At 48.6% G+C, this 27,167-nt stretch overlaps 1 protein-coding gene across 1 annotated transcript in view; it reads right to left on the bottom strand.

Moving 5' to 3' along the window:
- Positions 1 to 20,473, bottom strand: part of LOC142586158 (palmitoleoyl-protein carboxylesterase notum1-like) — a 62,283-nt gene extending 41,810 nt beyond the window's left edge. Inside the window, exons 1-2 of the mRNA XM_075697411.1 lie at positions 20,324 to 20,473; positions 6,383 to 6,642 (exon numbers count right to left, since the gene is read on the bottom strand). Coding sequence (XP_075553526.1) covers positions 6,383 to 6,627 — 245 coding nt within the window. The 5' untranslated portion in view covers positions 6,628 to 6,642; positions 20,324 to 20,473. The remainder of the gene's footprint in view (positions 1 to 6,382; positions 6,643 to 20,323) is intronic.
- Positions 20,474 to 27,167: the final 6,694 nt, after the last annotated feature.

Genomic DNA, 27,167 nt, shown 5'->3' with positions numbered 1-27,167 from the left:
AGAAGTCCTATAACCACAGCTCCTTCAACTTCCCAATGACATTTCGTGCTTCATGGTATACACTTTCACAAACACCTTCTAGATGCAGCGGTAGGCCGCTGGAAGGAGTAATACGTTGGCTAGACGTGGTGGCTGAACAACTATGGAGTTTTTGTCCTATTGATGAGTTGTATTAGGAAACTGAGCGAGTTCCGCCCTCGTCTCAGTAGCTTTGTCCCAATATCGCAGTTGATGACACTTGAGCATATGAAAGAAAACAGCTCTGTTTCGCAGTTGTTTTAACTTATGTCCAACTTGTCGAAGCCATAGATTTGTAAGACTCAGCAATATTACAGTAGTGTTGACCGTTGGTTCGCAAACATACTCTTTCGTACATCCTGCCGAGCCAGGAAACACATTTGCGTACAAACGCTCTGGCCTTTCTGCTTCGGCGTGGCCTGAGGTAAATCCCGATACTCAAGGCGCTGTGAACAAAAACAGATGAGCTCCAAGTGATACCTTCTAAAGAAACCGAGATCCCGACTTTGTCCCACTATTATATCCATGTGTCCTTTAAAATCAGCTGCCCAAAGATTAAGGCTGACGTTTTAACAGGAAAAGTATACCTCGAATGAACGTTTCTATGGATAGACCCATGTGGCCTGACAACTTCCGAGCCACCGAAACCGAAATTGTGCGGCCGAAACAATTAAAAAGAAAAGAAGTTCGAGGCACAGCTGGCGATATAATTTTCCGACACTTAAAGTGTGCGCCGCCCCGAAGATGGAGCACAGGCTTCTCCAAGCAGTTGAACCATCGTGAACCAGTTGAAGGAGCACTACGCAAAAGCGCATCAGAAAGGGCTGCCAATTTAACGCTTTCTGCCGGTCCTAAACTACGCTGTACGAACGCACGAAGGTCAAAGAACTTCCCCACCATTACGCGCTAAGCAAATAACGTAAATGAGTTGGCGCTGCGAGCGAGTTAGATAAAGGCAATGGCGTTGTTCCACTTCTCTGTTATCGCTCGCGTGCCTCGTCGCTGGGAACTGCGCGCCGCCGCTCGTAGCCTGTTTTGACTGCGGCACCCGGTAACCGCACAAAGGGCACGGACGTACCGCAGCCTAATTGGCAGTTTCGCGAGAGGGCGAGAGTCCCAAAGAGAAAGAGGGGGCGGCGCTAGTCGCAGCCACACGACGTATCCCTCCCCCCCTTCTCTCTCTCTGGTTCGGCCCGTCCGCCCAAAGCAACTCGGATGGCGCTGCGCTCCTCCTGTGTCGCATCATGCCGCCGGTGTCCCCTTGGCGCATGTTTACTTTCCCTCGAGCGGGCCGCCACTTTGAACGCCGCCGCTATTAAAGGAGCGTCAGAGTGCGCCCCGTAAACACGGAGGGTGGGTCGGCACCCAAACGGCGAGCGTCGCGCGCGGTAGACGGCGCTAGCCACGTGATCGAGGCGTAGAGGGCAATAAGTTTTTTTCCTCGAAAGATGACCTCAGGCCTGTCTGATTCTTGGGAGCCAACTGCTCCCCGAAACGTACATGCTCACCTGGATAACATTCCTCGCGGTCTAGACCGCTGTTGCATACGGAGGAGGAAGGCCGAGAGAGGCACCGCTACAGCTGATACACACTGCACCAAAGACAGCGAAAGTAAGGCGAATGCACAAGTCTAATGAAGCACACCGAACGAGTGGCTGGTTCGGTGTGCTACACAAGTCAAGGATTAAAATGAAAACTATATTATGGGGCTTTACGTGCCACAACTGCGATCTGATTGTGGGGCACGCCGTAGTGGCGGACTCTGGATTAATTTTGACCACCTGCAGGGGTTCTTTACCGCGCAGCTAAATCTAAGTACATGGGTGTTTTTGCATTTCGCCTACATCGAAATGCGATCGCGGGGCCCGGGATTTGAGCCGCGTGCTTAGCAGCGCAACACCAAACCCGCTAAGCAACCACGGCGGGTCACAAGTCAAGAGTTATGACACCTGTCTGCTCCTTTTCTCTTTCGCTTGCATTTGTCGATGATGGAAAAATAACTTTTGCATTTGACAGCTAATTACGGTGGCGTTTTGCAAGGCAAGCGATACAATAGGCGATGACAACATGGGAGGACTACAAAGTGATTATGAACCAGTGGAGCGCCTGAGTGAAAATGAGAGCCAGTACGTAGGACGTAAGTTTTGTTTTTCCCATACCGTAACTTGCCACTGAAACATGCTGATTACTATAGCCAGGATTAACTTCTCGACTCAATTATTAGTAAATTTGGCCAAAGCAAGGATGAAGCCCTCAATTCAATTACTAGTAACAAAAGCACGAAATGTGGCTGGGCAAATGGGGTCCTCGCGCTTCTATGGTAAATAGACAAGGCGAGACCTACCGATGTTCGGGAAGCTATCGGAAGTTCGCGCCTTCTCCTGTTCACTAACAAATGCCTGATGAACGCGATTTCTTGCAGCAACATAACATACGCATGTAAGCGGATCGTCCTCGTTTTTTTTTTCCTCGACATGCGAAACCTTCGTCCTTTCATGTAGCTTCAGAAACGGCAGCAGTTATCTCCACTCGTCGAAGCATGCGGGTATTAAAATTAAGTGATCGGGTTTTACGTGCCAAGACCAGTTTCAGATTATGAGGCACGCCGTAGTGGAGGACTCCGGAAATTTCGACCGCCTGGGGTTTTTTAACCTCCACCTAAATATAAGTACACGGGTGTTTTCGCGTTTCGCCTCCATCGAAATGCGGCCGCCATGGCCGGGATTCGATCCAGCGACCTCGTGCTCAGCAGCCCAATGCCACAGCCACTGAGAAACCACGGCGTTTATGCGGGTATACATCAGCACTACTGATCAGGTGCTCGAAATTCATTTTAAAGTCAGCTTAAGTTGGTACAGTTAGTGCTATATCGCATGGCGTTAACCGCACGCAATCAGTTAAAGAACAGTGTGCAGGGACTCCAGTATTGTCATGAGTCAGTCATTGCGACACACTGCATCCACTTGATTCCGCACAATCTCTGAGTCGATCATGCAGCGTGCCATCGTGAGATAGAGCGTATGCTTCATTTATCGTGTTGAGGAAGCGGAGAAAAAATGCGCATATAAGGCATTCTTGTGTAACAGTCAGCGTAAATGCACTTGCAGCCTGGAGAGAATGTTCCAAGTTCTCAGCGGTAAAAAGATTTACCTTAAGCAAAACAGATTGAATAAACATTAGGTTCGGTAAACCATCGCATTTAGCAAGAATTTCAACCATCTTTAGCGGACACTGCAACACGGAAAGTGACCCGATAGCACGCTTAAAGCGAATAACTGGTAGTCTTATCAGGGTCTTTAAAATGTAGTCTGAGTGACTTCGAAGAAGAAAGACAAAAGCGATTTACAGTAAACGTGAAAATCAAACGGAAGTTTGTCACGGTTGGTCTATAAGAAACTTGGCCGCACATAATGACGAAACTGGACAGGGCCATAGGTTCCGCTTTCGTCGGGCTGGATTATGTCATGGCGGCATGCTATAAACATCGCAAAAGAAGTATTGTCTAACGTAAATGGCAGATCTTCTTCAGTTATGCTCATCAAATGATCCCTGTCTGTATCTCATTCGGACGCATTAGGATGTGAACCTTTCTTAAGAGAATTGTGTCAAAAACGTTCACCAACACACGTTCTTTGTACTCGAACTGCAGCGCCACGTCAGAAATCTGTGGCAGCAAGGCTTCAGAAATTTCAAGGAATTCACGGCATACGCAGGTATGTGCTCACGACGCATTTACATTTGCAACGACAAGCCTGACTCTTTTTTCCGGTTGTCCTGAAAGCAACCATGTGTCATCTCGCGTTTTCTACCTTTCACATTCCCATGACTGCGCACAAAATGTCGCCCCGCTTCACAGGTGGGCGGCTTCTATAGTACAAAGAGGGCTACAGCGAAAGCGTCTGTGAGCGCGTTTTCATTGAAGCACCTCCACCACAATGTTACGTGAAGGACGAGTCACTAAGAAGAGCAACTATTCACAGGTTATATTTACAACAGCGGTTGCAGCGCTGACCGGTTAGATTGACAGCGCGAGCCCAGTTCGTTCTTCCTTCTCTTTTCTCGGGTGATGGCACCCACGCGCCTCGTTCAAACAATCCAATACCACACGCGTGTAGCAATACTGTCCTCGCGTCACGCTTAATTTGGGGTTTCACATTACAGCAGGAACAGAGCCGATTTCGCACTTATTTAAGCCATGGCTGTCGAGATCTCCACCTGCATTAGGCATTAGAGGAGGTTATTGCCGACTGCGAATATGGTTCCGGTGACCTTGGCACTTCAAACGCGACACATTTGCATTCGCCGAAGGTACGCCGACTGGTACGCCCACTGCAAGCGCACTACCACGGAATATTGCACGGGGATCTTGAACAGGTTCTGTGCATGACGGTGTGGCCCCGCCGGTACATGTTAGCTCCATTAACCGACATTAGGACATTTTTACCTATTCACAGACATCAGCTTCATAGCCCACCAGTCACCCACGAAAATACTAGTCTAATTACTCCCATGAAGTTTACACCAGCGCCGATCTTTGCCACTTATCTGCATGTTGCTTGAGAAAGCAAGCTTGCTAGACGCATACTCTAGTCTTGAATAACTTGACAGCGATACCTGACCAGGACTTTCTCCAACATTAATCCCACGTGGAGAACCTCCACCCTTTTGTTAGAGTGCATTCACCAGAAGTATGCTTATAGTGTTGGAAGCTACAGGAAAAAGGCGCGCGTTGAATAATAGAACATTCGTGTCATTGGCTGCACAGAGCGCGTCTCTCGGTGCCTTGGTCAGCTACCCCACAGCGCCATGCAAGATTTCTTAATTTGTACACATGCAGAGACACTCACCAGTGAACGCTGAACGGGAATAACAGTTGGCATACGGAAAAGCGACATGACTCGCGATATCCCATGCGGCCGAGCCAGCCACACTTCCCACTATATACTGTGCACCCCGTCCTGTGGGGGCGATTCCCGGTGGTGAAGCATAAAAGGCCACACACACAAGAAACAACTGCACGGCCATATTGTGTTAAGCCGGCCGTTCGTGCTCAGTCCGGGCGGTTCCATCTTTATACACACAGTGCCAAGCACGCAGGAATACGTCATCATAGAACTCGAGCAGGTTCGCGCATGTCGCGGAAGAAAAGATCACGCTGCAGCAGTGCCTCTGCACCTCTTCTTCGAGGAGCACCAACTGCATCAGGTGCGTGACTTGTAGGGCGAAAAAGCGTCTCGGTCAGCGGTACGCAGTAGTCAGCGGTTTCTGCGAGCGTTCAGCAGCATGTGCGAACCTGCTGCATGAACCTGCTGCATGCTGCAGCGCGACGCGCATGGCCACAGCGCGGCGCGCCACGAGCTTGCAACACCCGACGCAGTGTCGGCTATTCTCGGCGACGCTCATTCGCCAGTATACGCCTGTGGGGAATCTGCTCCCCAATATGACCTATGGCATTACCTGCCTAAACTCAGAATTAACGCTGGAGGCTTGCGTGATTTGGCAGTTAGTATTTGAACACAGGCTGAGAGGGTGAGATATAAGAAAGATTCCCGACGGAGATTTTCTTCTCTCGTACACAGTATTTTCTGCTTTGTTTAAACTTTGTGCAGGCCGGCTGTTTACGATTAATCACGTTGTCAAAGTCGCTGTGCAGCTTATAAACTGTAAACGTGATTCTATCCTATAGGAGCACACTCGTCTGCACCACCTGGACCCATCTGTGCCGACAGCAGCTTCGAGTATCTTTCAAGAATGCATTATCTCGCCGCATCTGAACGGCTCACAGTGCTGCCTCTGGCAGTTGCGGCAGCGAGCAAAGCACCGGACATGCTCTCTGTTATTGTCCTCGCTACAGCTCAACAAAAGCAGTCCCTCGTGACGGCTTTGACACGCCGCAAAGACCGGCCGCTTTAAGAGCAGACAATCTTGGAGAGCCGGCTGGTGCATGTGGTCGTCACAACAGCAGGCGATGAAGGCGCCAGTCAAGTTCCTCTGGTCAAGCTATCTAGTTCAACAACTGTGACACTCCCGCGTTCTTTGATGTCAATATGTGTGTGATGTTCTGTCTGTCTCTCATTCTGCTTCCTTCTTTATCTTTATGTCTCCCCTTACCCCTTCCACAGACAGGGTAGCAAGCTCGATATTTCGCTTCCGGTTAATCTCTCCGCCTCTTGCATCTCATTTATCTCTCTCTCTCTCTCTCTCTTGCTCTCTCTTGGCTAAGGCCATCAATCGTACAATAAACCACATTGAACAGTCGCCACGCCTGATCGGGGATTCGCTGTTTGGAACTGATACGCAAAGTGTACTTTGTTTGCTCAGCACACCGACTGCTCTGCGTTCAAATCGGAACCTCATAACTTACCCTGCGGGCGACCCGTCATTGCAGACCGCCGTGCCATTGGCCAGTAGGACCCTGCGCAGTCTGGCACGTTGTTCGCGTCCATGTCCACCATGGCAGGGCTGATTCCGACCCTGGGGCCGTTGAGACCGGTCGGCGTTGCCTCTTCCTGAGCCGGAAGGCCACGGAGGCCGCGCCGTCCCATGGCCCGTCACGCTCAACCAGACCAGCAGCAGCAAAAGCAGGGACGGACGCAGGTACACGTTCATTTTGGCGGAGAAACCCTGCGATGTGAATAACGAGGTGAGTTTCTTGGAAAAGAGCAAGGTCTATGAGCTGTAGGACTCATTCCCAACCTTACTTATCGCTACTCTGTTCACACTGAAAGATTTCCTGCCCGCGACAAGATCAGAAACCAGAAGATCTACGTCACGCGACAGAAATAAGCCTTCGTCGCACCGACCGGTCCCAAACCGACTTTAGTCAAACCGGAGGGGCAGTAAGGGGGGGGAGTAATAAATAAATAAATAAATAAATAAATAAATAAATAAATAAATAAATAAATAAATAAATAAAAAGTGTTCCTCGTCACAAGCAAATCAAAATGCGGGATTACCAAAAACGGAAGTGCTGTGGACTGGAAGTTAGTGCACCGTGGAAGGACGGTGCGATACTTTCAACAGTTTTGTTTAGAAAAGGGGCGTATTTATGCCCGATTCAACGACAACAAATGGCAACCCAAGAAAGCGGACACGGCATATCACCGCACGCACAGATCAACAGACCAGATACGCCATTTTGGGTCTACAGACGGGCGCCGATATACCGCGACTTTTGCGATAAAGATCGTTCCCATGATTTCCTGCGTATCTTTGTCCCCATTTCTGCACAAGACACAGCCTTGTTTAAACAGTGGCTCCCAGCCACAATCATCACAGTGTACCGATACACGATCGTCGCGATATTGTTTCAACTACTGCATATGCTCTCTTAATCTGTCTTTAAGCTCTGTGCATACTATTGGCAAAGCTACGGACAGAAAAAGAAAAAGTTATCTGCGGTAAACCGATCTATCAATGTGAGAAACAGATTCTCGGCGTCACAAACACAGAAAGGCAATGCATTGGTTGTCTTGTGCTACGAAAGGTTTCTGAATGAATACTAAACGCTGAGTGATTTGAGCTGACAATCTAGGCTGCGTGTTGTCTTTCCTCGCTGGCCACGACAATAGCCTTTTGGTGAAAATCGTTCTTACTACGTTCAACCAACGAGCTCAGGCGAACACTATTCTCGGTACAGTTGGCAGGCGGCGACGGACATACCGCCGCGCGGAACGACACCTTCAGTAGGCACGCGCACATTTTGTCACCGATGGAATTTATCCTATGTGCGCGATATAACGCTTCCAAGTGTGAACGCACCTTTGCGCCTGTATTCATCATCATCATCAAGCAACGAGAGGAATCAAGGAAGGATCAAGGAACGAGCCATCATCAAGGAACGAAATGCCAGGGTGTCGCATTTCGTTGTTTTGTCTGCGGGTAGATTTTGCGCGCGACCTTGACGTACCGGGAATCGTACGGCGGCATTAATGTTACATGTGTTCAGATTAGTATGCAACACGTGTGCTTTGGAGTTTTGCAACTTGAGAACGTGTGTCACTGATAAGCAGTGTTCACCAACCGTGCTTTTGCACGCGCGTTTGTACGAGCGTTTGTAGGGAAACGGCGGTACTCTTGCGCCTTAGAAACATCGGTACTCCACAGAGATTTATTCCATTCATCTTTGGCGCGCGGACCAGTAGCAAGAAAAATTGTAAGCCTTGAAACAGGGTGTAAAAAATATTACCTTCACTAGACGGAAAATGCGGTAGACCGTACACACGCAAGTAGAAGTAGAGAAGGTGGAAGCGATCGAATAGGCGAAAGCGGCGATATGTAACGTGAACGGTGCAGCATCACCCTGCGCGAGAACGTCGACCGATTCTGCCGTTCCGCTCCATCTCGCTAGGCCCGTGTGAACACGCCTTTACTCTATTTAGCCGCAGCACGTGAGCCTGCACTTGTCAGAGTCCGCGTTGTGCGCCTGGTTCCAGGTAGGTTTAGATTCTTGTGCACTTGCACACGGTGTTTGCCAACCGGCACACGTTTTCACGAAGTATGTTTGTGCAACTTCGGTCTTTTATTGCAACATATTAGTTATAGGAGGGATGTCAGTTACTCCGGAGACCCTGTCGTCGAGGTGGCCAGCCGCTCTGCGCAGCTCAGACCTCGGAATCCAGATGTGGGCAGTCCAGCAAGCCCGTGAGGTGGCGTTGAGGCAGGGCCTTGACGTTCCCCCGTGGGAGACCTGAGCCCGGGTCGCGTTAAACCTTGCCGGACATACAAGAAAGTTGTATCCATCCATCCTATACATTTATCATCATCTTCATTGCAAAGCGCGAATGTAGCTATGGTATGCTACTGACCCACCATCTTTTGTCTCTTCGAAAGGGCGTGCGCTCATCGAGCTAGTGGAAAGCACTAAAGCTTACCATAGTATGATCACGTGCTAGGCCGAATTTTTCTCGCTTCCATTTGCTCACGCGACGCTCTCATCTAGATTTTCCTTCCCGTACACATTGTGCCAGTGGACACCATCGAGCTGCTGTGCAGTGTGTCTGATGCGGACGGTGTTATAACAAAGGCAGTCTTAAAGTTAAGACATCGGTGAATTGTACCACGTGACCCTTCTGTCCCCGGCTATATCATTATCGTGCGAGCACGTCACCTCTCACTCTCTCGTCGTCTTCACGCACATTGGCTCTCACCAGCTGGCCCCTCCAGTGCTGACACCCATTCAATAAAGCGAAAACCTTGTGACATTTCATGAATACCTACGCAGTTAAAATACGTTACAAATGAGGAGCGTAAGAGAATAAAAATTATAGCAGAACTCCTCTCATCACGACTGTCGATGGTAATGCGATTAGCATTCTAGCAAAGTAGCAACAGACCGTATTTTTAAAGTAAAGTTTCATTAACATCTGTAGAATTGCCATACTGAGACTTCCGTTGTTTTGGTCATATGTGGCATAGTCCGGCATCCTCCCATGTTTCTATGGCACTCGCTTGCCATAGTAACGCATGGATGATGAGTGTATGGCACCAGCGCATTAATGACTATGGAATGACAAATAAGGAGTGACGTTGATTCAACGACAAAGGCAGCACGATGACAATGAGATGATCATTCCTAAATTATATTATTGGTATTACGACGATAGCGTGACGACAGCCACGTGAGGGCAATTGGATGACGATGACTATATGACGACGATGGCGTGACGACGAAGGTATGATGAAGCTGTAATGACGACGATGGCACGACGAGTACGGCATGGCGATTACCGTATGACAACGAACGAATGATAGCGGCTCTCTGAAGACGCGCCGTCTTCAGAGAGCCGCTATCATGACGACGATGGCACGACAACGGTTGCGTAATCATGATTGAAAGACCACAGCATAATTACGACATAATGACGAAGAAGGAATGACGTCGATAGAACGACGAATGCAGTATGATGACGACGACAGGGTGACAATGGGAAGATGATACTGAAGTGATGACAATGGTAAATGAACAGTGTGACGACGACGGCATGACTTCAAAGGTATGAGGGCGACGCGTGACGACGACGTCATGACAACAGTTTGAGGACACTCCGATGACGACGAGAGTATGACGACTCGTAACGACAATCTTTTCACGCAACCTATGACGACGATGACCTGACGACAATGGAGTGACGAAGTCGGCGTGAAGAGAGACAACTGGCAAAGCTAGAATTATAATATCGCGACGACCACCAAGGCTTCTCCACCAAGTCCACATATCCAGTGGCCAGGCTATTAGACAACTTGGCCCGCTGGGTCGGCGCAGAAGACTTGTCGACAACGCGATCATGAGAGTCAGGTGACAAAGTTGAAACGACAGCGATAAAACGACATGACGGCATCACGATCATGAGGACATACCAAGTGTCCCAGGTGGTATGCAACTTGGGTCACTAAGTAAGAGAGAGAAATAGAAGACAGGAAAGGCAGGGAGGTTAACCAGACGCGCGTTCGGTTTGCTACAATGCACTGGGGGAAGGGGGTATGGGGATGAAGAGAGAGAGGAGAGAGAGAGAGAGCACGGTTTTGCGCACAGTGGAAGGTTCGGACCGAGTCTACACACGGTTCCCAAGGCCTGTCGATTTGAGGTATTTCAAGAGCGCTTTCGCGGCCTTCTGTGCCATAGACGCGAATGGCCAGGGTTTAAGAATCTTCCTTACGGAAAATGGTCTAGAGTCCAGATTTAAGAGGCTACATAGACACACGCGATAGATAGGCTCAAAACACGTGAAGTATTCAAAGAATGGCAATCGAATTAAAGAATCCCTCGGTGGCAGCGCGAGTGCATACCTGCCAGGCGACATAGTCCGAACACCGCTGGAACGGGTGGGCGTTACCAGGCCCACGGGGACAGCAGAGCCCACACCTACGCATGAGGTTTGCAAGAACGAGGGCCCGTCTACAGGATGGGCCTTGCTATCGAGACTGTTCCCTTCGGCCGTTTAAGATTGCTGCTAGCTTCCGTTGGAGTCGGCTGCCTTCTGCCAAGTCCGGTGTCACCTACCCTTCCTTCCCGTTCTGCCCTTCCTTCCTCCCACGGCGGCCATAGCCTCACCGGAGATAGTGGTACCGCAAAAGGCACCACCAACACGGCAACTCTTCGGTCTTAGCCTGCGAACTTGACAGACTGACTAGCTTTATTTTAGAACCCCTCGTGTTTGACTGAGCTTTCTTTATGTCAAGTGTCTGCTGCGATTTCGTATAATTTTTTTAGTCCTAACAGAATGCCTTGTCCAATTTATCTTCCTCGCCTCACACGCCTATAGCAACGTGCAGATCGTAACCTTCAGAGTATTAAATCTGCGCATTGCGCTGCCATGCTTATTATGCGTAATTTTAGCTGTCGTGCACGGTCAAATTTCTCCACCACCTAGCATTCATCAGTTTTCCGTGTCGTACATGTGGACTAAATCGATCAAGGCAGTTCTCAGCCTAGCTAGCCCGACCGCAGTGGATCTCGTAAAAAATAGACAGATGTGAATCGCAAGGACGCGAGCGACTACCGCTGCCATAGGCAGACAAGAATTTTTTGTTTGGTTGAGGCGGTGACACAAGTTACTTGGCCGAATTTGCGTCATATATCATTGCTGGCAGGTGCTCGCACGCCGCAGGAAGAAAGCGTAAGTGCGACGCCTGTCTCCACGGCGTGTGCACAATTACAAATCAGTGCTTGCACGGCCGTGGGTGGCCCTCGCGTTCCGCAGAAAGGTCCATTAGGTGGACACCGTGAGCAGACCGTAAAGTAACGAAAGATTACACGTCCCGTTTCCTTTTCCGTGACGCATCTCACAGGGGAGGAAAGCAGGCAAGACGGATGCACGGGTGTCGTACAGAAAAGCGCGCTTGCTGCATAAGGCGATCCGCTGGGTGGTTTGAACATACTTGACGGTAGGAGATGTTGCTTGAATAATGTCGTTTACTTTCGTTTCGCGCTATTGTCATTTAAATTATGTTCAGCCATTCTACTTCGCCATTGAAAATCATACGGAACCATGTAATTTTACGACAGCTTCTATGGTCAGTTCGGTGTACTTTCGCTGTTATTGTTATTGATGATTAGTTATATTACGACACGCCTGCTTGCGTTGCGGTGCAGTTGTTTGGTGCTCCTCCGTCTTCGCATTATTACGAAGTGTTCTTGATGACCACCGAATCAGCAGCAGCGCGGACAGCCGTGGAAAAAACACAGGCGATTCTAATAAAGCCAAACGCTTATGCATACAGGGTCTGGTAGAAAAGGCTCCCAATAATCATCAAACATACTTTTGCAACAACGTAGTGTTGCTAGGGAAACACGTTACGCTGCAGGTTTTCGACAAACCAGCCATAGAGGTGTCGAGCTGTTCGTCGCTCTCAGGTTCTTGTAGTCGGACAGTTACGACTGGCAAGGGCTCATCATTTTAACGAGCGGCGTGATTCCGTGGGAATCATGTAAACTCATAAAGCTGTGTGGCCAGAAACCTCTAGATTGAACAGTGGCAATAGCCGTCTACTAGTGCCGCGTGTTTGTGAGCTACGCTAATATGAGTTGCGATATTGTCGCCCCGGATGCCGACCACTCGTGCTAATATTGTTTCGTTTTACGGGCAACTGCACATGGCCTAATCACAACAGTTCGATGTGCAAGGACCTCAAAAAAAAAAAAAAAAGACTGAATGTGAGCATTAGTAGAAGAAGGCCTCATGCGGAAGGGAAGTCGTCGGCACGCTTCAGACAGGTCGGGAGACGGAGAAGGATATTTTCAGTTGGCGGTTATGTACGAAGCATATCATCACAAACTGAATGCCAAGTTTCCAAAATCAAGGCTAACTCAGTGTCGCGCAAGCTGAATGCACAGGAACGGGGCTAAATTGGCAAGGGATTTTGGAATGCCAAAGCGCATCCTGCGAGGCATTCGCAGATTAGAGTTGCTCGACTAACTAACACGACATCGCGGAGTGACAAAGAATACTGTGTTCCATGGTAGTTGCGCTGGATATCGTTCAGCATGGTGAAGATTGCCAAGTGGATTCAATAGAAAAGGCAGCTGGTATATAATTAGAAAAGAGAAAATGTCATGGATGAAGGCCACAGGAGGCTAAGGCGGCAATACATCATCGATGACAACCCTTAAAGGAGTACTACAAATAAATAGGGAGTCAGTTTAAACTGATAAAGTACTGCTTCAAAATGATGCGTAAATAGTAAATACTTTTCGGCATGATAGCTTTATTGGTAGAAGATAAAACGATTAACAAAGCTGATTGATGTTTAGAATTTTGCGAAGAAACTTCAGTGCTGATACTACACTGTTACGTCACAGATTTCAAAGTATGTTCTCTTGTTGAGGCCATTATGCCTGACTAAAGTTTATCGAAACTTACTAAATTGTGTATTTGGCTCTTTCAGTTCGTAATATCACCAATATTTACTGCTAAAAATATTTAAATAGGCCCGAGGGGACGCCGGCAAAATTCATGACGTCACGCCGGGCTGGTGCTCGAAGTTGAAGGCGGCCGGTCTTTTCTGGGTTACCAGGATTCCTCACACGCTATGTGTGGCATTTTAGGGTTGCGCAAGCCTTATTTAGTGATTCAGCTAAACTTCCTTTTCCCTCTAGGTTCCCTTTACACTGAGAATCAAAACATCCGGACGTGACAGGCGCTTCCGTGGCATTTCTTTGAATGCCTCTCGGATATCCCTTATGAAGAACCATTTACTACCTGTGCTTTGAAATTACTCAAGATATTGAATTTGACCTCTACAAGACTCATCGAATACAGCACACGTCACCGCTACATGGGGTAGGCTGAAGGCTAACTGCCTGACGAGGCCTGCCCGCCTGATGACAAACAGTGCATGTGACAGATGGCCAATAATGAAGCATAACACATGCAGCATAAAAAAAAAAACATGTTCTCATACCCGAGGAAGTCTTCGTGAGAAAACTCTTTGAGATTTATTCTCAGCACAATCTTTATTATCACGACAGTCACACTTCTTTCTACGGCCATCCCTCTATCCGCTGTACACCCTTCTTCCGTTATGAACGTGCCCAAGGTATGCCGCCCACAGTCGTTATCCGTCCCGTCACTGTTACGGCACTTGCATCCGCTAGGAGCGGGTGCCTTTTCGCCGATTACTCCTCGAAAACCGAACACCGGTGACTTTAAGGGCTTCGGTGAGGTTAGCCGCTGTCCCGTTTTTCAGGGGAAACCGGCAAGGAAGCGCTCTCTCCTCCTGACGGGAAAGTGCCGTTATGGGACGGATAACGGCTTGTGTCAAGCAGGCCTAGCGCACGGCGCAGCGGCGTCAACTTGCATTGATAGAATCTCACTAACCCGCATCGAGGACATCATCCTCGACTTCAATTGTTAAAAATTGGATCGGAGATTTTAACGACCGCAAGATGCACTGTGCGATTATGAGACATGACGCAGTGGAGAGCAGCGGTTTAACTTTGACCCATCTCGGGTTCTTTAAGATGCACTAATATCTATAAGTAAACGAGCGCTTTCCCATTTGACCCGGATCGAAATGCGACTGCCGCATTCGGTAATTCAACCCGCGACCTGGTGTTCAGCAGCTCAACGCATAGCTAGTGAGACACGTACCGCAGCGGGTAATCAACCGTCAGCGAAGACATACTGAAATACGCCGTCGTTGGGAGCGTATAGATTGTATTTCTGTATACTACGGACGCTTAGCTATGTTCTCTTTACTAGACAGCGAAGTCGCTTCGCTGCTGCACGAACTGCCGCGGTCCCAGCGGTCTGATTAATGAGTAGAGTACCGAGAGCTCAGTTTCACTCTCAAGAACATTTTTTGCTGATCCAAGCACGAGCTCGGGGCGCTATACATATGCAAAAAGCATACAAGTACAAAACTTCAATTTTCAGAGCACTGCGTGTCGTCTGCTTACTTAACCTAGTGGACGGCCGACAGACGACCGATGCGCTGTACAACACGCGCGCAACAAAACGCGGCTCTAGTACCAGCGCTGGCAAGTTATCACAAATAATAATGATGAACGCACGTGGTGGGAGCAGCGTGAGTTACCGTCTACTTGACGCGCGCGTATTGAGGCAACATGCGCGAGTGACGTCACAGCTGCGTTCCGTTCCTGTGCAGCTCACCGCCCTCTCTTGTGCGGCGCTTCTTTTCTCCACGCTTTTTACCATCGTCTTCTATGATACATCATTTCACTTCAGCAGCTCTGAAATGCGTGTTCAAGGAACCCAAATGGTCAATAAAACATACATAAAAACATTTTCGCGAAAGCGAAACTATAGCGCCTCTGCTGGCTGACTTCAACCTATTGCTATGATAAAGTTTTTCGGCTCATCGCAACATGCATTCTGAAATTTACTTTGCTTTAGCTTGACATGTCATCGAAAGGTCTGCCTCATCGACCTCACCGACCGAATTGTGCTCACCGTAGGACGGACCGCTTTAGTATAGATGTCTAACTGATGCTGTGTTGCCCAAGCTGAACTCTGCCTGAAAACAAAATTGCCTAATCTCATCACTCATGGTTCGCCTGCGCTGGAGCCCATTAATTCCTTTGGATGAACTCCACACTTTTACTCAATGATACAAGCCTTCAAATACAGGGCAAACTACCTCCAATTCACGTGTTATTGCATTTGCCGTGTGTGTTTGTAGATGCGTATGTCTTTCTCTCATGTTTTTTTTCATATCTTATTTGCTACACCTGTAGTAGCGCGTCAAATATATGGCTAGGCTAATCTGTCGAGATAAGGTTAACATTCACCTCGCTATCCTCAATCCTTCATGTGTTCACGCATTATATCATGACGCAAACCTTATCTGTAGCTGGCGCCGAATATGGCACATGGCATGGTAGCTTTGACAGTAGACAATTAACGACGTGGGGCTTCTTATAAAAATTATCATCATCATCATCATCATCATCAGCCTGGTTACGCCCACTGCAGGGCAAAGGCCTCTCCCATACTTCTCCAACAACCCCGGTCATGTACTAATTGTGGCCATGCCGTCCCTGCAAACTTCTTAATCTCATCCGCCCACCTAACTTTCTGCCGCCCCCTGCTACGCTTCCCTTCCCTTGGGATCCAGTCCGTAACCCTTAATGACCATCGGTTATCGTCCCTACTCATTACATGTCCTGCCCATGCCCATTTCTTTTTCTTGATTTCAACTAAGATGTCATTAACTTGCGTTTGTTCCCTCACCCAATCTGCTCTTTTCTTATCCCTTAACGTTACACCTATCATTCTTCTTTCCATAAAACAAATATAAAAAATATAAAAAATTATATTTTAGAATAAAAAAAAAGTGCTTCCACGGTATGGTGAGTATGGGGCCAGTCGTATTGGTGACGGTAGGCGAACTTACTAGGTTTTCTTTTCGCGTAATTTTCAGGTGTAAATGTCAGACTTTCATAAAATATGTCGAAGAACGCATATGATATTTAAGTTTCACTTCCATAGTTGTTTTGTTCTTTGATGTTGGCTCCACTCCACAATTTTCATATATGAGTCGTGTTCAAGTACTGGTTGTATATGTGGCTAAATAGAGAGCGAAGCGAACAGCGAACATCTGCTGATATTTGCTGCTCCGGACCGTGAGACGTCATCTGGACGGTGAGACGTCATGGATTTATACAGAATCTGCTTGAAATTTCTGGATATCATGTCGATAAGGAGGGGTTACGTCGCGTTAAAAAGTAACAAAAGCTCGGGTCCCTCGAGAATTTTTCTCGCACGGACAAGGCCCAACTACCCAATAGCTGCACTTTATAATCCGCGATATAACACCGACCACAATTCTGAAGCGCACACTATGTTGCGTTTTCCGATCTAGGACATAGACGCCTTTTGGTGAAAATAGATGTAAATGAATGGCGCGTTCAAACTAAACCGCGTGATGTTGAGCCGATCCTACTGTTGAACTTTAATGCATACCTTCAAGCCGTGTCTAGAGTAGTCGCTCCAGCTCATTTCATCGCATTACGGTCCACCAGCCTTTCCTGCTTTCGGTCAAGCCCACACGAGGCCGATTTCCGTGACATAAGCGGGCGCTTCGGTAGAGCTTGAGGGAGCCCTTGCACGTACATTTGGCTCACCGCAATAAGCGTTATTTCCCGCATTAAACCGCCACTACGGCCCGTAGCGGTCACAGCAGCGAGAGAGCTTGCGCTCGCGTAGGTGCATGGCTCCACGAGGTGGCCGGTCGCGGTCCACAGTATAGAAAAGCTACTTAATTCAACTGATTACAAGGATAACGCTAACGGAAGGGTTGAAGATAGAGGTATCGTTATATATTACTCGGTTGCAAGACACTAAGCTAACACTGTGACATCCATATAATCCGCCAATTATTAAGCAGGATTCTACACAGAGGTTGGTGCAAGCGCGAGCCCGGCTTATGGTTATTTAGATGGATTGGTTAGCTACGCGAGATCGCTTGCTGCGGAAGGCAAAGGAAACGCCTTAGCTTTGACCATGTACCGCTCGGCATTTTATGGTCCCCTGAAACGTTGCACTTGTTTAGTCTTTGATGAACCAGGCTAAGGGCTGTCGGCAGTCTAGTTAAACACAAACCGCACTCGTTCTGGTCCTCTTGTAGCCTACTGTGTTCTTGCGACAATAATAATCATTCCGGAAACGGCTATCAAATCATCATCATCAGCCTATTTCATGTACACTGCATGACGAAGGCTGCGATCGCCATTTACCCCTGTCCTATGCCAACCGATTCGAACTAGCACCCGCAAATTTCGTAATTTCATCGCCCAACCTAGTCTTCTGCCATCCTCGACTCCGCTTTTCTTCTCTTGGCACCCATTCTGTAACCGTAATGTCCCGCGGGTATTTAACCTACGCATTACATGACCTGCCCAGCACCATTTTTTTTTCTCTTGATGCCAATTAGAATATCGGCGATACCCGTTTGCTCTGATCCACACCGCTCTCATCCTGTTTCTTAACGTTACCCCTGATATTATTCATTCCATCGCTCTTTGCGCCGTCCTTAACTTGTTTTCTGCCTTTGTCAGCCTCCAAGTTTCTACCACATATGTTAGCACCGGTAGAATGTACTGAGTGTACACTTCAACGATAATAGTAAGCTTCCAGTCAGGATCTGATAATGTCTGTCGTATGCGCTCCAACCCATTTTTATTCTTCTGTAAATTTCCTCTCATGATCAGGGTCCCCTGTGAGTAATTGACCGAGGTAAACGTACTCCTTCACAGACTCTAGAAGCTAACGATCCTAAACTCTTGTTCCCTTGCCAGGCTATTGATCATTATCTTTGTCTTCTGCATATTAATCTTAAACCCCACTCGTACACAATCTCTGTTAAGGTCGTTAATAATTCGGTGTAACTCGTCTCCAGTGTTGCTGAACAGGTCAATGTCATATGCAAACCGAAGGTTGCTGAGATACTTACCATTGATCCTTACTCCTAAGCATTCCCAGTTTAATAGCCTGAATACTTTTTCCAAGCACGCAGTGAATACCGTTCGATAGATTATGTATCCTTGTCTGAACGCTTTTCTTTATAGGTATCTTCCTACTTTTCTCGTGGAGGATTAAGGTAGCTGTGGAATCCCTGTAGATATTTTCCAAGATAGTTACGTAGGCCTCCTGTACTCCTTGATTACGTAATGCCTCATGACTACTGGCATCTCTACTGAATCATATGCCTTTTCGTGATCTATGGAAGCCATATAGAGAGACTCATTGTACTGTGCGGATTTCTCGATTACGTGATTGATGACATGGATGTGACCCATTGTAGAGTATCCCTTCCTGAAGCCAGCCAGTTGCCTTGGTTGATTGAAGTCCAGTGTTGCCCTTATTCTATCGGAAATTATCTTGGTGAATATTTTATGTAATACTGGAAGTAAGCTAATGAGCCTATAAATTTTCAATTCTTTAACGTCTCCCTTTTTGTGGATTAGTATGATGTTTGCATTCTTCCAGTTCTCTGCTACCCTTGAAGTCGTCAGACAGTTCGTGTAAAGGGCCGCCAGTTTTTCAAGCATTGTCTCCTCCATCCTTGATTTAACTCGACTGTTATTCCATCTTCTCCTGCCGCTTTTCCCCGTTGCTTGTCTTGCAAGGCTCTTCTAACTTCATCCCTAGTTATAGAAGGGGCCTCTGTGACCTGCTCATTACTACTTAGATTGGAGGCAATGAAGCAACCTCCCGAAAGACTCGTTAGAACAACCAATGGCCATCAAACAACATCGTGTTAAACGCTCCTCTGCGAAGAATAAACTGAACTTGCATGTCTAACGACTATTACTTCGGGTACTTAGAGCGTAACTTAAACAGTAATGTTGTTGTAAATTTTCTTCTAGCCGTTTTATGCTGGGCGCCATTTGTGCGTAGAGTTGAAATCTCTGAAACTGTCAGTGCGTTGGACGCCGGCCAAAAGAAGGGTCCAAATGCGCGAACGGAGGTTCAACGTCCCTTACGGAAAAATGTCACACACCAGATTGGAATTATCCTTGCGGGACGTTGAGCGCGGTAGTTGAGGCAGGGTCGAGCAGAACACGAATTCCAGCAGAGCAGAAAACATAATATCAAGAGAACGGCCTATTTTTTTATTGACGGTGAAGGACTTCGTCTTGACACACTTTTTAACTATTTTTCAAAAGAGATAACGTTAAAAAAGGACTATGCGGAATTATAACTTCGACGAAGTGTTTGCCATTTTTAGATTATATGAAACTTCTCTCGCGAGTGTATCAACTTACACTGGACAAGTGCACTGGACTTCTCATGACAACCAATAAAGGCATGCAGCGGCTCTAGGTTTTGTTGTGACAGGTCACACTGTATATTTCTTTTACGCAATTACGGAATAATATCATTATTAAATTGAATTATGTGATTTAACGTCTTGCAACTGAAGTTGGTTAGGAGGGACGTGGTAATGGAGCGGCCTTAGTATTAATTTTGACCACGTAGGCTTTACTAAAGCCACCTAAATCTAAGCGCACGAGCGTGTTTCCAGTTTGCCACAAGTGAAAATGCATAATAATAATAATAATAATAATAATAATAATAATAATAATAATAATAATAATAATAATAATGTATTTAGTTTTCGTTGTCGGCATTGTTGCTGATGTAACTTTTTTCTTGCCCGTTTCCCTGTGCCAGTTGTCACTCCTTCACTTAGCTTACGTCACTCGTTTGACGGCACTGCACGATGGCTATGCTACCACCCACAGTACATCGCTTTAGAGCCTTGCAAAGTAGAGCGGGAAACAGTTCGCGCCGATGACGCTTAGCATGAGCGCGCGAAAGCGCACCGCCGAGGCGCTCACCTGTGCGGCGAGAGTTCGACGCGCGATCCGAGGGACGCCCGGTGTCGAACGCTTCCAGCTGGGACGGGCGCAAATCCGCCTTGGAAGCGGCAACCACTCCTCGGCACACGCAACGCGATGACGTCCGCCTCTCTCCCGAGCGCTCTGACAGCGGCGCTCCAACGAATGCCGGCTCGTTTGTGTCCCGAGCGAGCTAAGCCGGCTACGCGACGCCGCCGCCGCGCCGCTCAGGCAGCTAGCGCGCCCTACCGGCGTCGCCATCCGCAGGTTAAACCGGAGCGCGCTCTCTTTTACGCCGAGGCGGTCACCGCGTTTGATAACAGCGATAGAAGTTATGCTTCGAACTTCGTACAGGTGTAACGTGTCCGAAGTCGCAGTAAGCGCCCCTACCTCTAAACTGACACAAGAAAAAACAATGACCCAATCTAGTGCGACAAAGGATTCCTTCGAAACTATGCTTTCTTAATTTCACAAGGATAGGTTTATTATTAGAAGAAGCGAACGCAAATCTTTCGTTTTCCTGAATTTCGCGCCGGAATTGCAGCACCAGTTGTTTAGTGCGACGTCACTGATTTCAGTCTTGTTCTTTTCCATTTCGCATTTCGAGCTCTGTGTCTCAATAAAAAAAAAAAGTTCTTGACACTTGCTGAATTCAGCCTTTCTAGGCTTTGGAATACAGTGTAGTCCATCTCTTACGATAACCAATAAGCGAACTACGCCTGAAAAGTTACCGTCAAAATCACAGACATCACGGTGGGCTCGTGCGAATGTTTCATGGCGGTGTCGCCACTTCTTGCCGTTCTCCCGTCTTTTCTGGCTTGGCAAGCCTCTTCTGACGGTAAGAGTGCTCTTTTGAGGACTCTGGAAGGGTAATTACCAAATGTAAGGAGGAGGGGTCAGGTGATTATTCCCTTCGATGCCCTTTAAAAGGTCGCTAAAAATGGACGTGCAGTACACTTGTAGTACTAAACCATGTTTCCGCAATAAGCTGAACGGCCACTGCTATCGAAGAAAAAGTCTTGGCAGGCAAAAAAAAGAAAGAGGGGGGCAATGCGGGTAGAGGTGGACACAAACTAAAGACGGGTAATTTCGACGCACCCTCAGTTTTCGCAGCAGTTCCTCAAATTTTCAATTACATTCTCAGGTTTTACGTGCCGACCATGAAGCACACCATAGTGGAGCATTCCGGATTAATTTTGACCAACGGGGGTCTTTAACGTGCTCCAAATGCTCAGGACACGGGAGTTTCTTGCCCCATCAAAGTGGGGCCGCTGCAGCCGGGATTTGATGAACTTCAGAATTGTGGCTAGCCGGGCTTGTTGGTACGAACACATACTTTACCGAACACCTATAATAACGGGATACAGAAAATGGGTACACCAGCTCGTGCTTATAGCGCAACCCCACAGCGGCTAAGCCATCGCGGAAGCGGAACTTTCCTGAAAATTTGGCATGGATGGGAAAGGACACAGGACAGGTTCTCACTGACAACTATTGTAGATCGGAACCAGCGTGTCAAATTAAATTCTGCGAGGTTGTCATTCATGCGCAGAGCGGAGAAAAGAATCCACCAAATGCAAGAGAAAAGAATTATGCAGCGCATCGAATTTAATTCTTCTGAGCAAAATGTCGGTGTCACTGATGCAGGTGCCACCTTTCCTGCGAATAAAGTATTAACGTCTAAACACAGGATTAAGGAAAAGGTAATAATGTTGTTTCATGCGGGCACTCACTTTTTTGGCTACTGGGATTGAGCGTAAGCTTCCTGTTTTGTGCTTGGTTCTCGCGCAAAAGGCGCGATGGTGAACATTCAACCTCACATGCCCTGTAGTTCTAGTTCATTTTGTCCTTCAAACATAACTACAATAGTGAACAGGCGTTGTCGTATCATATAATTTAAGCAAATTCATCTTACCATGACCTCGATCAACTAAAGAAAACATAAAAGAACGTCAGGCCTCTGCGACGGTCGTTTGTCAGCCAGGGCCGCGTGCAAGACAGATGCTAAACGATTCCTCTCTCTGTTCAGGTTTGAACTTTCCTGATTCCTAGTCCACTATTTCAATCGTATCCTGCTGTCTCTGTTGCCAATTTTACCTGCTGTTACGTGTTCCCAAAACAGCTCTGATGATGAGTGGTGAAATGGCTGTTTTGAAGTGCGATCAGCGTAGAGCAATTCAATGAAAAACAGCGTGGACCTCATGAAGAAAATGTTTGAATCTGTGAAAGATGACTGCAATGAAGTCAAGAAGGAAAGCGCCTCACTCAGAGCAACACAGGAGATGTTTCTGCGGGAACTTGAGGCGTTCATGAAAATGTTAATGAAAATGCACTGACTGTTACAGTTCAAGTACTCTAGAAATAAGAACGTCGACCACAAGAAAATTACGCAGAAGAAAAACAAGAGCCTCGAAGGGACACGTGGGAGGGTAGGTGGTCCATTTTTTTGCATTCTAGGGTATTACATGCCAAACCCACGATCTGACTATGAGGCACACCGTAGTGGGGTACTCCCGATTCATTTGCACCCTCTGAGGTTCTTTAACGTGCACCCAATGCACGGTACACGAGCGTTGTTGTATTTCGCCCCCATCGAAATGTGGCCGGCACGGTCAGGTTGTGATCCAGAGACCTCGGGCTTAGCGGATCTACGCCAAAGCCACTAAGAAACCACAGCGGGCAGGAGCAATTGGTGAGTCCATAAACAAATATGTAATAGACATTTGCCAGTGGCTTCCTGTGCGGAGTGCTGAATCTGTCCCAAGCGTTGTAGTCGTTTATAACAGCCACGCTAAGCCAGACGATATCCTTGAAAGGGTAAGAAGAACCGGGTTTACTAAGTCTGACATCGGTTGTACGAAAAAGTAGCCTGTTCTTGTCAATGAGCACCTCCTTCCGAGACCGAAAAAGCTCTCGGAATGACTATAACAAAGAAGGAGAACAGAAGTAGCGCATCACTTGGGTCAAATGTGGCAAAGTTCTCGCTCGTCAGACGGAAACATCCCACCATCCCGGTGTGAATCGGACTCGGAAAAAGTTATCGACCAAACGTCAGCTTACTAATCGTGCCCTTGCCAGCACCTCGCTTTCGATGCTTTCGACAGCGAAGCTTATATGGCTAGCCGATTCGTGCATCCGTTCATCGGTCCGTTCCCTGTACGCCGAATACTCCTCCGGTGCAACCCCATGTGCATGCATGAAAAAAAAGAGAAAGATAGGGGCGCGACTGGCAGCGCCAGTAGTGACGTCGTTGCTCTCCGTCGAAGCCGAGCGCCGAATACTCCTCCGGTGCAACTGCATGCGTATGCATGAAAAAAATAAAAGAGAATGAGGGGCGCGCAACTAGCCGCGCCAGTAGTGACATCGTTGCTTTCCGTCGAAGCCGAGCGCCGAATTCTCCTCCGGTGCAACTCCATGCGCATGCATGAAAAAAAAAGAAGAGAAAGAGGGGCGCGCAACTAGCCGCGCCAGTAGTGATGTTGCTCTCCGTCGAAGCCGAGCGCCGAATACTCGTCCGCTGCAACCCCATGCGCATGCATGAAAAAAAATTGGAGGACGCTTAAGCTTCGCCTTCAAGAGTGGAACGCGATACCGTTATCGCACCCTGTTCGCACTGCCCACTCATTGGCTCGGCATGCTCTTGAGTCACGCAAAGACATAATTTTCATACAACACTTCTAAGTCCGCAACACAACTTCTTTCTAATTTTATGCGAAGCATATTAACGTAGGTTTCGGGCCTTCGCGCGACGCCCGGCGGTGGCCACCATTGACCCTGAAGTGGGGTCACGTGACATGACGTCACGTGATGACGTCACACAGGCTGTAGATGGGGCCTCATATCGCGCCGTCGGTCGCCTCCCGGCGGTGGCCACCATTGACCTTCAAGTGACCTTCAAGTAGGTCACGTGACATGACGTCACGTGATGACGTCACACCGGCTGCAGATGGGGCCTCATATCGCGCCGTCGGTCGCCTCCCGGCGGTGGCCACCATTGACCCTGAAGTGAGATCACATGATGTGCCGTCACGTGATGACGTCACACCGGCTGCAGATGGGGCCTCATATCGCGCCGTCGGACGTCGCCCGGCGGAGGCCTCCACGCTTCGGTTCGCGCTGTCGCGCGCGACGCGGTGGCGGCGCCACCATCGCTGCATCACGTGATATGTGACGTCACGCCAGGGATGAAGCGGCGCGCGCCCGCCGTCGCTTCAGTCTCTGTGCCCGCAACCGCGCCAGCGTCTTTGCGCCGGGCGTGTATGCGGTCAAGATGCCTCCAAACGCTAAGAATACGCTAAGGTTAAGCCCAGTGGATGCGAAGCATCCACTGGGCTTAACCTTGATAAGCCTCCAATTTTTTGTTCCAGGAGCACCACGCAGACGCATGCCTCCTCGCCAGCAGCGCGGCACACATCGCAGGGGACGCTTTCCCACCAGACGCACTACGGCGCAGCGATCACGTCAGAGGCGTCCCGCATCGAACGCTGCACCTAGGAATCGCGCTGCGAGCGGAAAGAGGAGTCGCGTCGCCTAAACACGAGGGTTTGAGTGACGCACGTTGGAAGTTGGAAGGGAAGAGAGCGAGAAAACTTATTAAAGGCAAGGGTAAACTGATTAATCGGGGCATCCTCGCACCGGTCCCCGCACGGCCCCAATGCGCTCAAACGAGACGAAGGGTAGAAGCGGGCGAGTGGAGCGCCACCTGTCGGGGCAGCGCCGTACATAGCGAGGAGGGGGTTTTCTTGTATTTGCCGCAAGATGGCGCTGTGTGTGCGCCAAGCGCTGAAGAGATGTAGTGGAAATGTACTTCGCTACTCGTTTAACTGCACCTTCCGTAATTTACATGCTTATAATTGCCGATATACACCGCAGTATGACTTTCTGCGGCTCGTTTCTAAGGCAACACCGCATTAACTAGAGGCGCTTTTGTCGCCCTTTGAACCATCGAACACATGGCTCAGTGGTAGCGTGTCCTTCTCACACTCCGGAGACCCTGGTTCGATTCCCACCCAGCCCGGCGTTTTCATTTATGAATTGCCTTACGGGATTTTTCGCTCACGTACGCCGACGACACCGGCTTTTTTGCGACTGACCGCGCTAGTAGCGACGTCGTTGCTCTCTGTCGAAGCCGAGAGCCGAGTACTCCGCCAGTGCAACCCTATGCGCATGCATGAGAAAAAAAAGAGAGAAAGAGGGACGCGCGACTGGCCGCGGCAGTAGTGACGTCGTTGCTCTCCGTCGAAAGCGAGCGCCGAATACTCCTCCGTGCAGCCCCATGCACATGCATGAAAAGAAAAACGAAAGAGGGGCGCGCGACTTGCCGCTCCAGTAGTGACGTTGTTGCTATCCGTCGAAGCCGAGCGCCGAATACCCCTCCGTGCAACGCCATGCGCATGCATGAAAAAAAAGAAAGAGGGCCACGCGAATGGCCGCGCCAGTAGTGACGTCGTTGCTATCCGTCGAAGCGGAGCGCCGAATACCACTCCGTGCAACCCCATGCGCATGCATGAAAAAGAAAAGACAAAGAGGGGCGAGCGACTGGCCGCGCCACAAGTGACGTCGTTGTCTCCGTCGAAGCAGAGCGCGCGCGCAGCATCTGGCTCCGAAATGGCCAGGCCAGGCGTCATACGTACTCCAGAGGAGCAGGCAGCATTACATCAGCAAAGCCGCGTACGGAACCGTGAACGAGCTCGTCTACGCTGTGCCGATGCTGCAGCCCGGGCACAACAACAGGTCTGTGCAGCCGAGCGCAAGCAGCAACTGCGTACCGAGGATCCGGCAGCCTACTAAGCCGTCGTTTAATGAACCATCAGGGTTCATTATAATCAGCCTGCTTACGCCCACTGCGGGGCAAAGGCCTCTCCCATACTTCTCCAACTACCACGGTCATGTACTAATTGTGGCCATCTTGTCGCTGCAAACTTCTTAATCTCATCCGCCCACCTAACTTTCTGCCGCCCCCTGCTACGCTTCCCTTCCCTTGGAGTCCAGTCCTCAGCCCTTAATGACCATCCGTTATCTTCCCTCCTCATTACATGTCCTGCCCATGCCCATCTTTTTCTTGATTTCACTAAGATGTCAATAACACGCGTTTGTTCCCTCACCAAATCTGCTCTTTCCTTGTTCGTTATCGTTACACCCATCATTCTTCTTTCCATAGCTCTTTGCATCGTCCTCAGATTAAGTAGAACCCTTTTCGTAAGCTTCCAGGTTTCTGCCCCGCACGTGAGTACTGGTAAGGCATAGTTGTTATACACTGTTCACTCGAGGGATAATGGCAACCTGCTGTTCATGATCTGAGAATGCCTGCCAAACGCACCCCAGCGCATTCTTAATAATAATATTTGGGGTTTTACGTGCCAAAACCACTTTCTGATTATGAGGCACGCCGTAGTGGAGGACTCCGGAAATTTTGACCACCTGGGGTTCTTTAACGTGCACCTAAATCTAAGCACACGGGTGTTTTCGCATTTCGCCCCCATCGAAATGCGGCCGCCGTGGCCGGGATTCGATCCCGCGACCTCGTGTTCAGCAGCCCAACACCATAGCCACTGAGCAACCACGGCGGGTCCCAGCCCATTCTTATTCTTCTGATTATTTCAGTATCATGATCCGTATCCGCGGTCACTACCTACCCTAAGTAGATGTAATCCCTTACTACTTCCAGTGCGTCGCCATCTATCGTAAACTGCTGTTCTTTTCCGAGACTGTTAAACATTAGTTTTCTGCAGATTAATCTTTAGACCCACCATTCTGTTGTGCCTCTCCAGGTCAGTGAGCATGCATTGCAATTGGTCCCCTGAGTTCCTAAGCAAAGCAATATCATCCGCGAATCGCAAGTTAC

This window comes from Dermacentor variabilis, chromosome 6 (genome assembly GCF_050947875.1).
Source record: "Dermacentor variabilis isolate Ectoservices chromosome 6, ASM5094787v1, whole genome shotgun sequence".
Classification (NCBI taxonomy): Eukaryota; Metazoa; Arthropoda; class Arachnida; order Ixodida; family Ixodidae; genus Dermacentor; species Dermacentor variabilis.
This window is presented reverse-complemented; position numbering and strand designations above follow the sequence as displayed.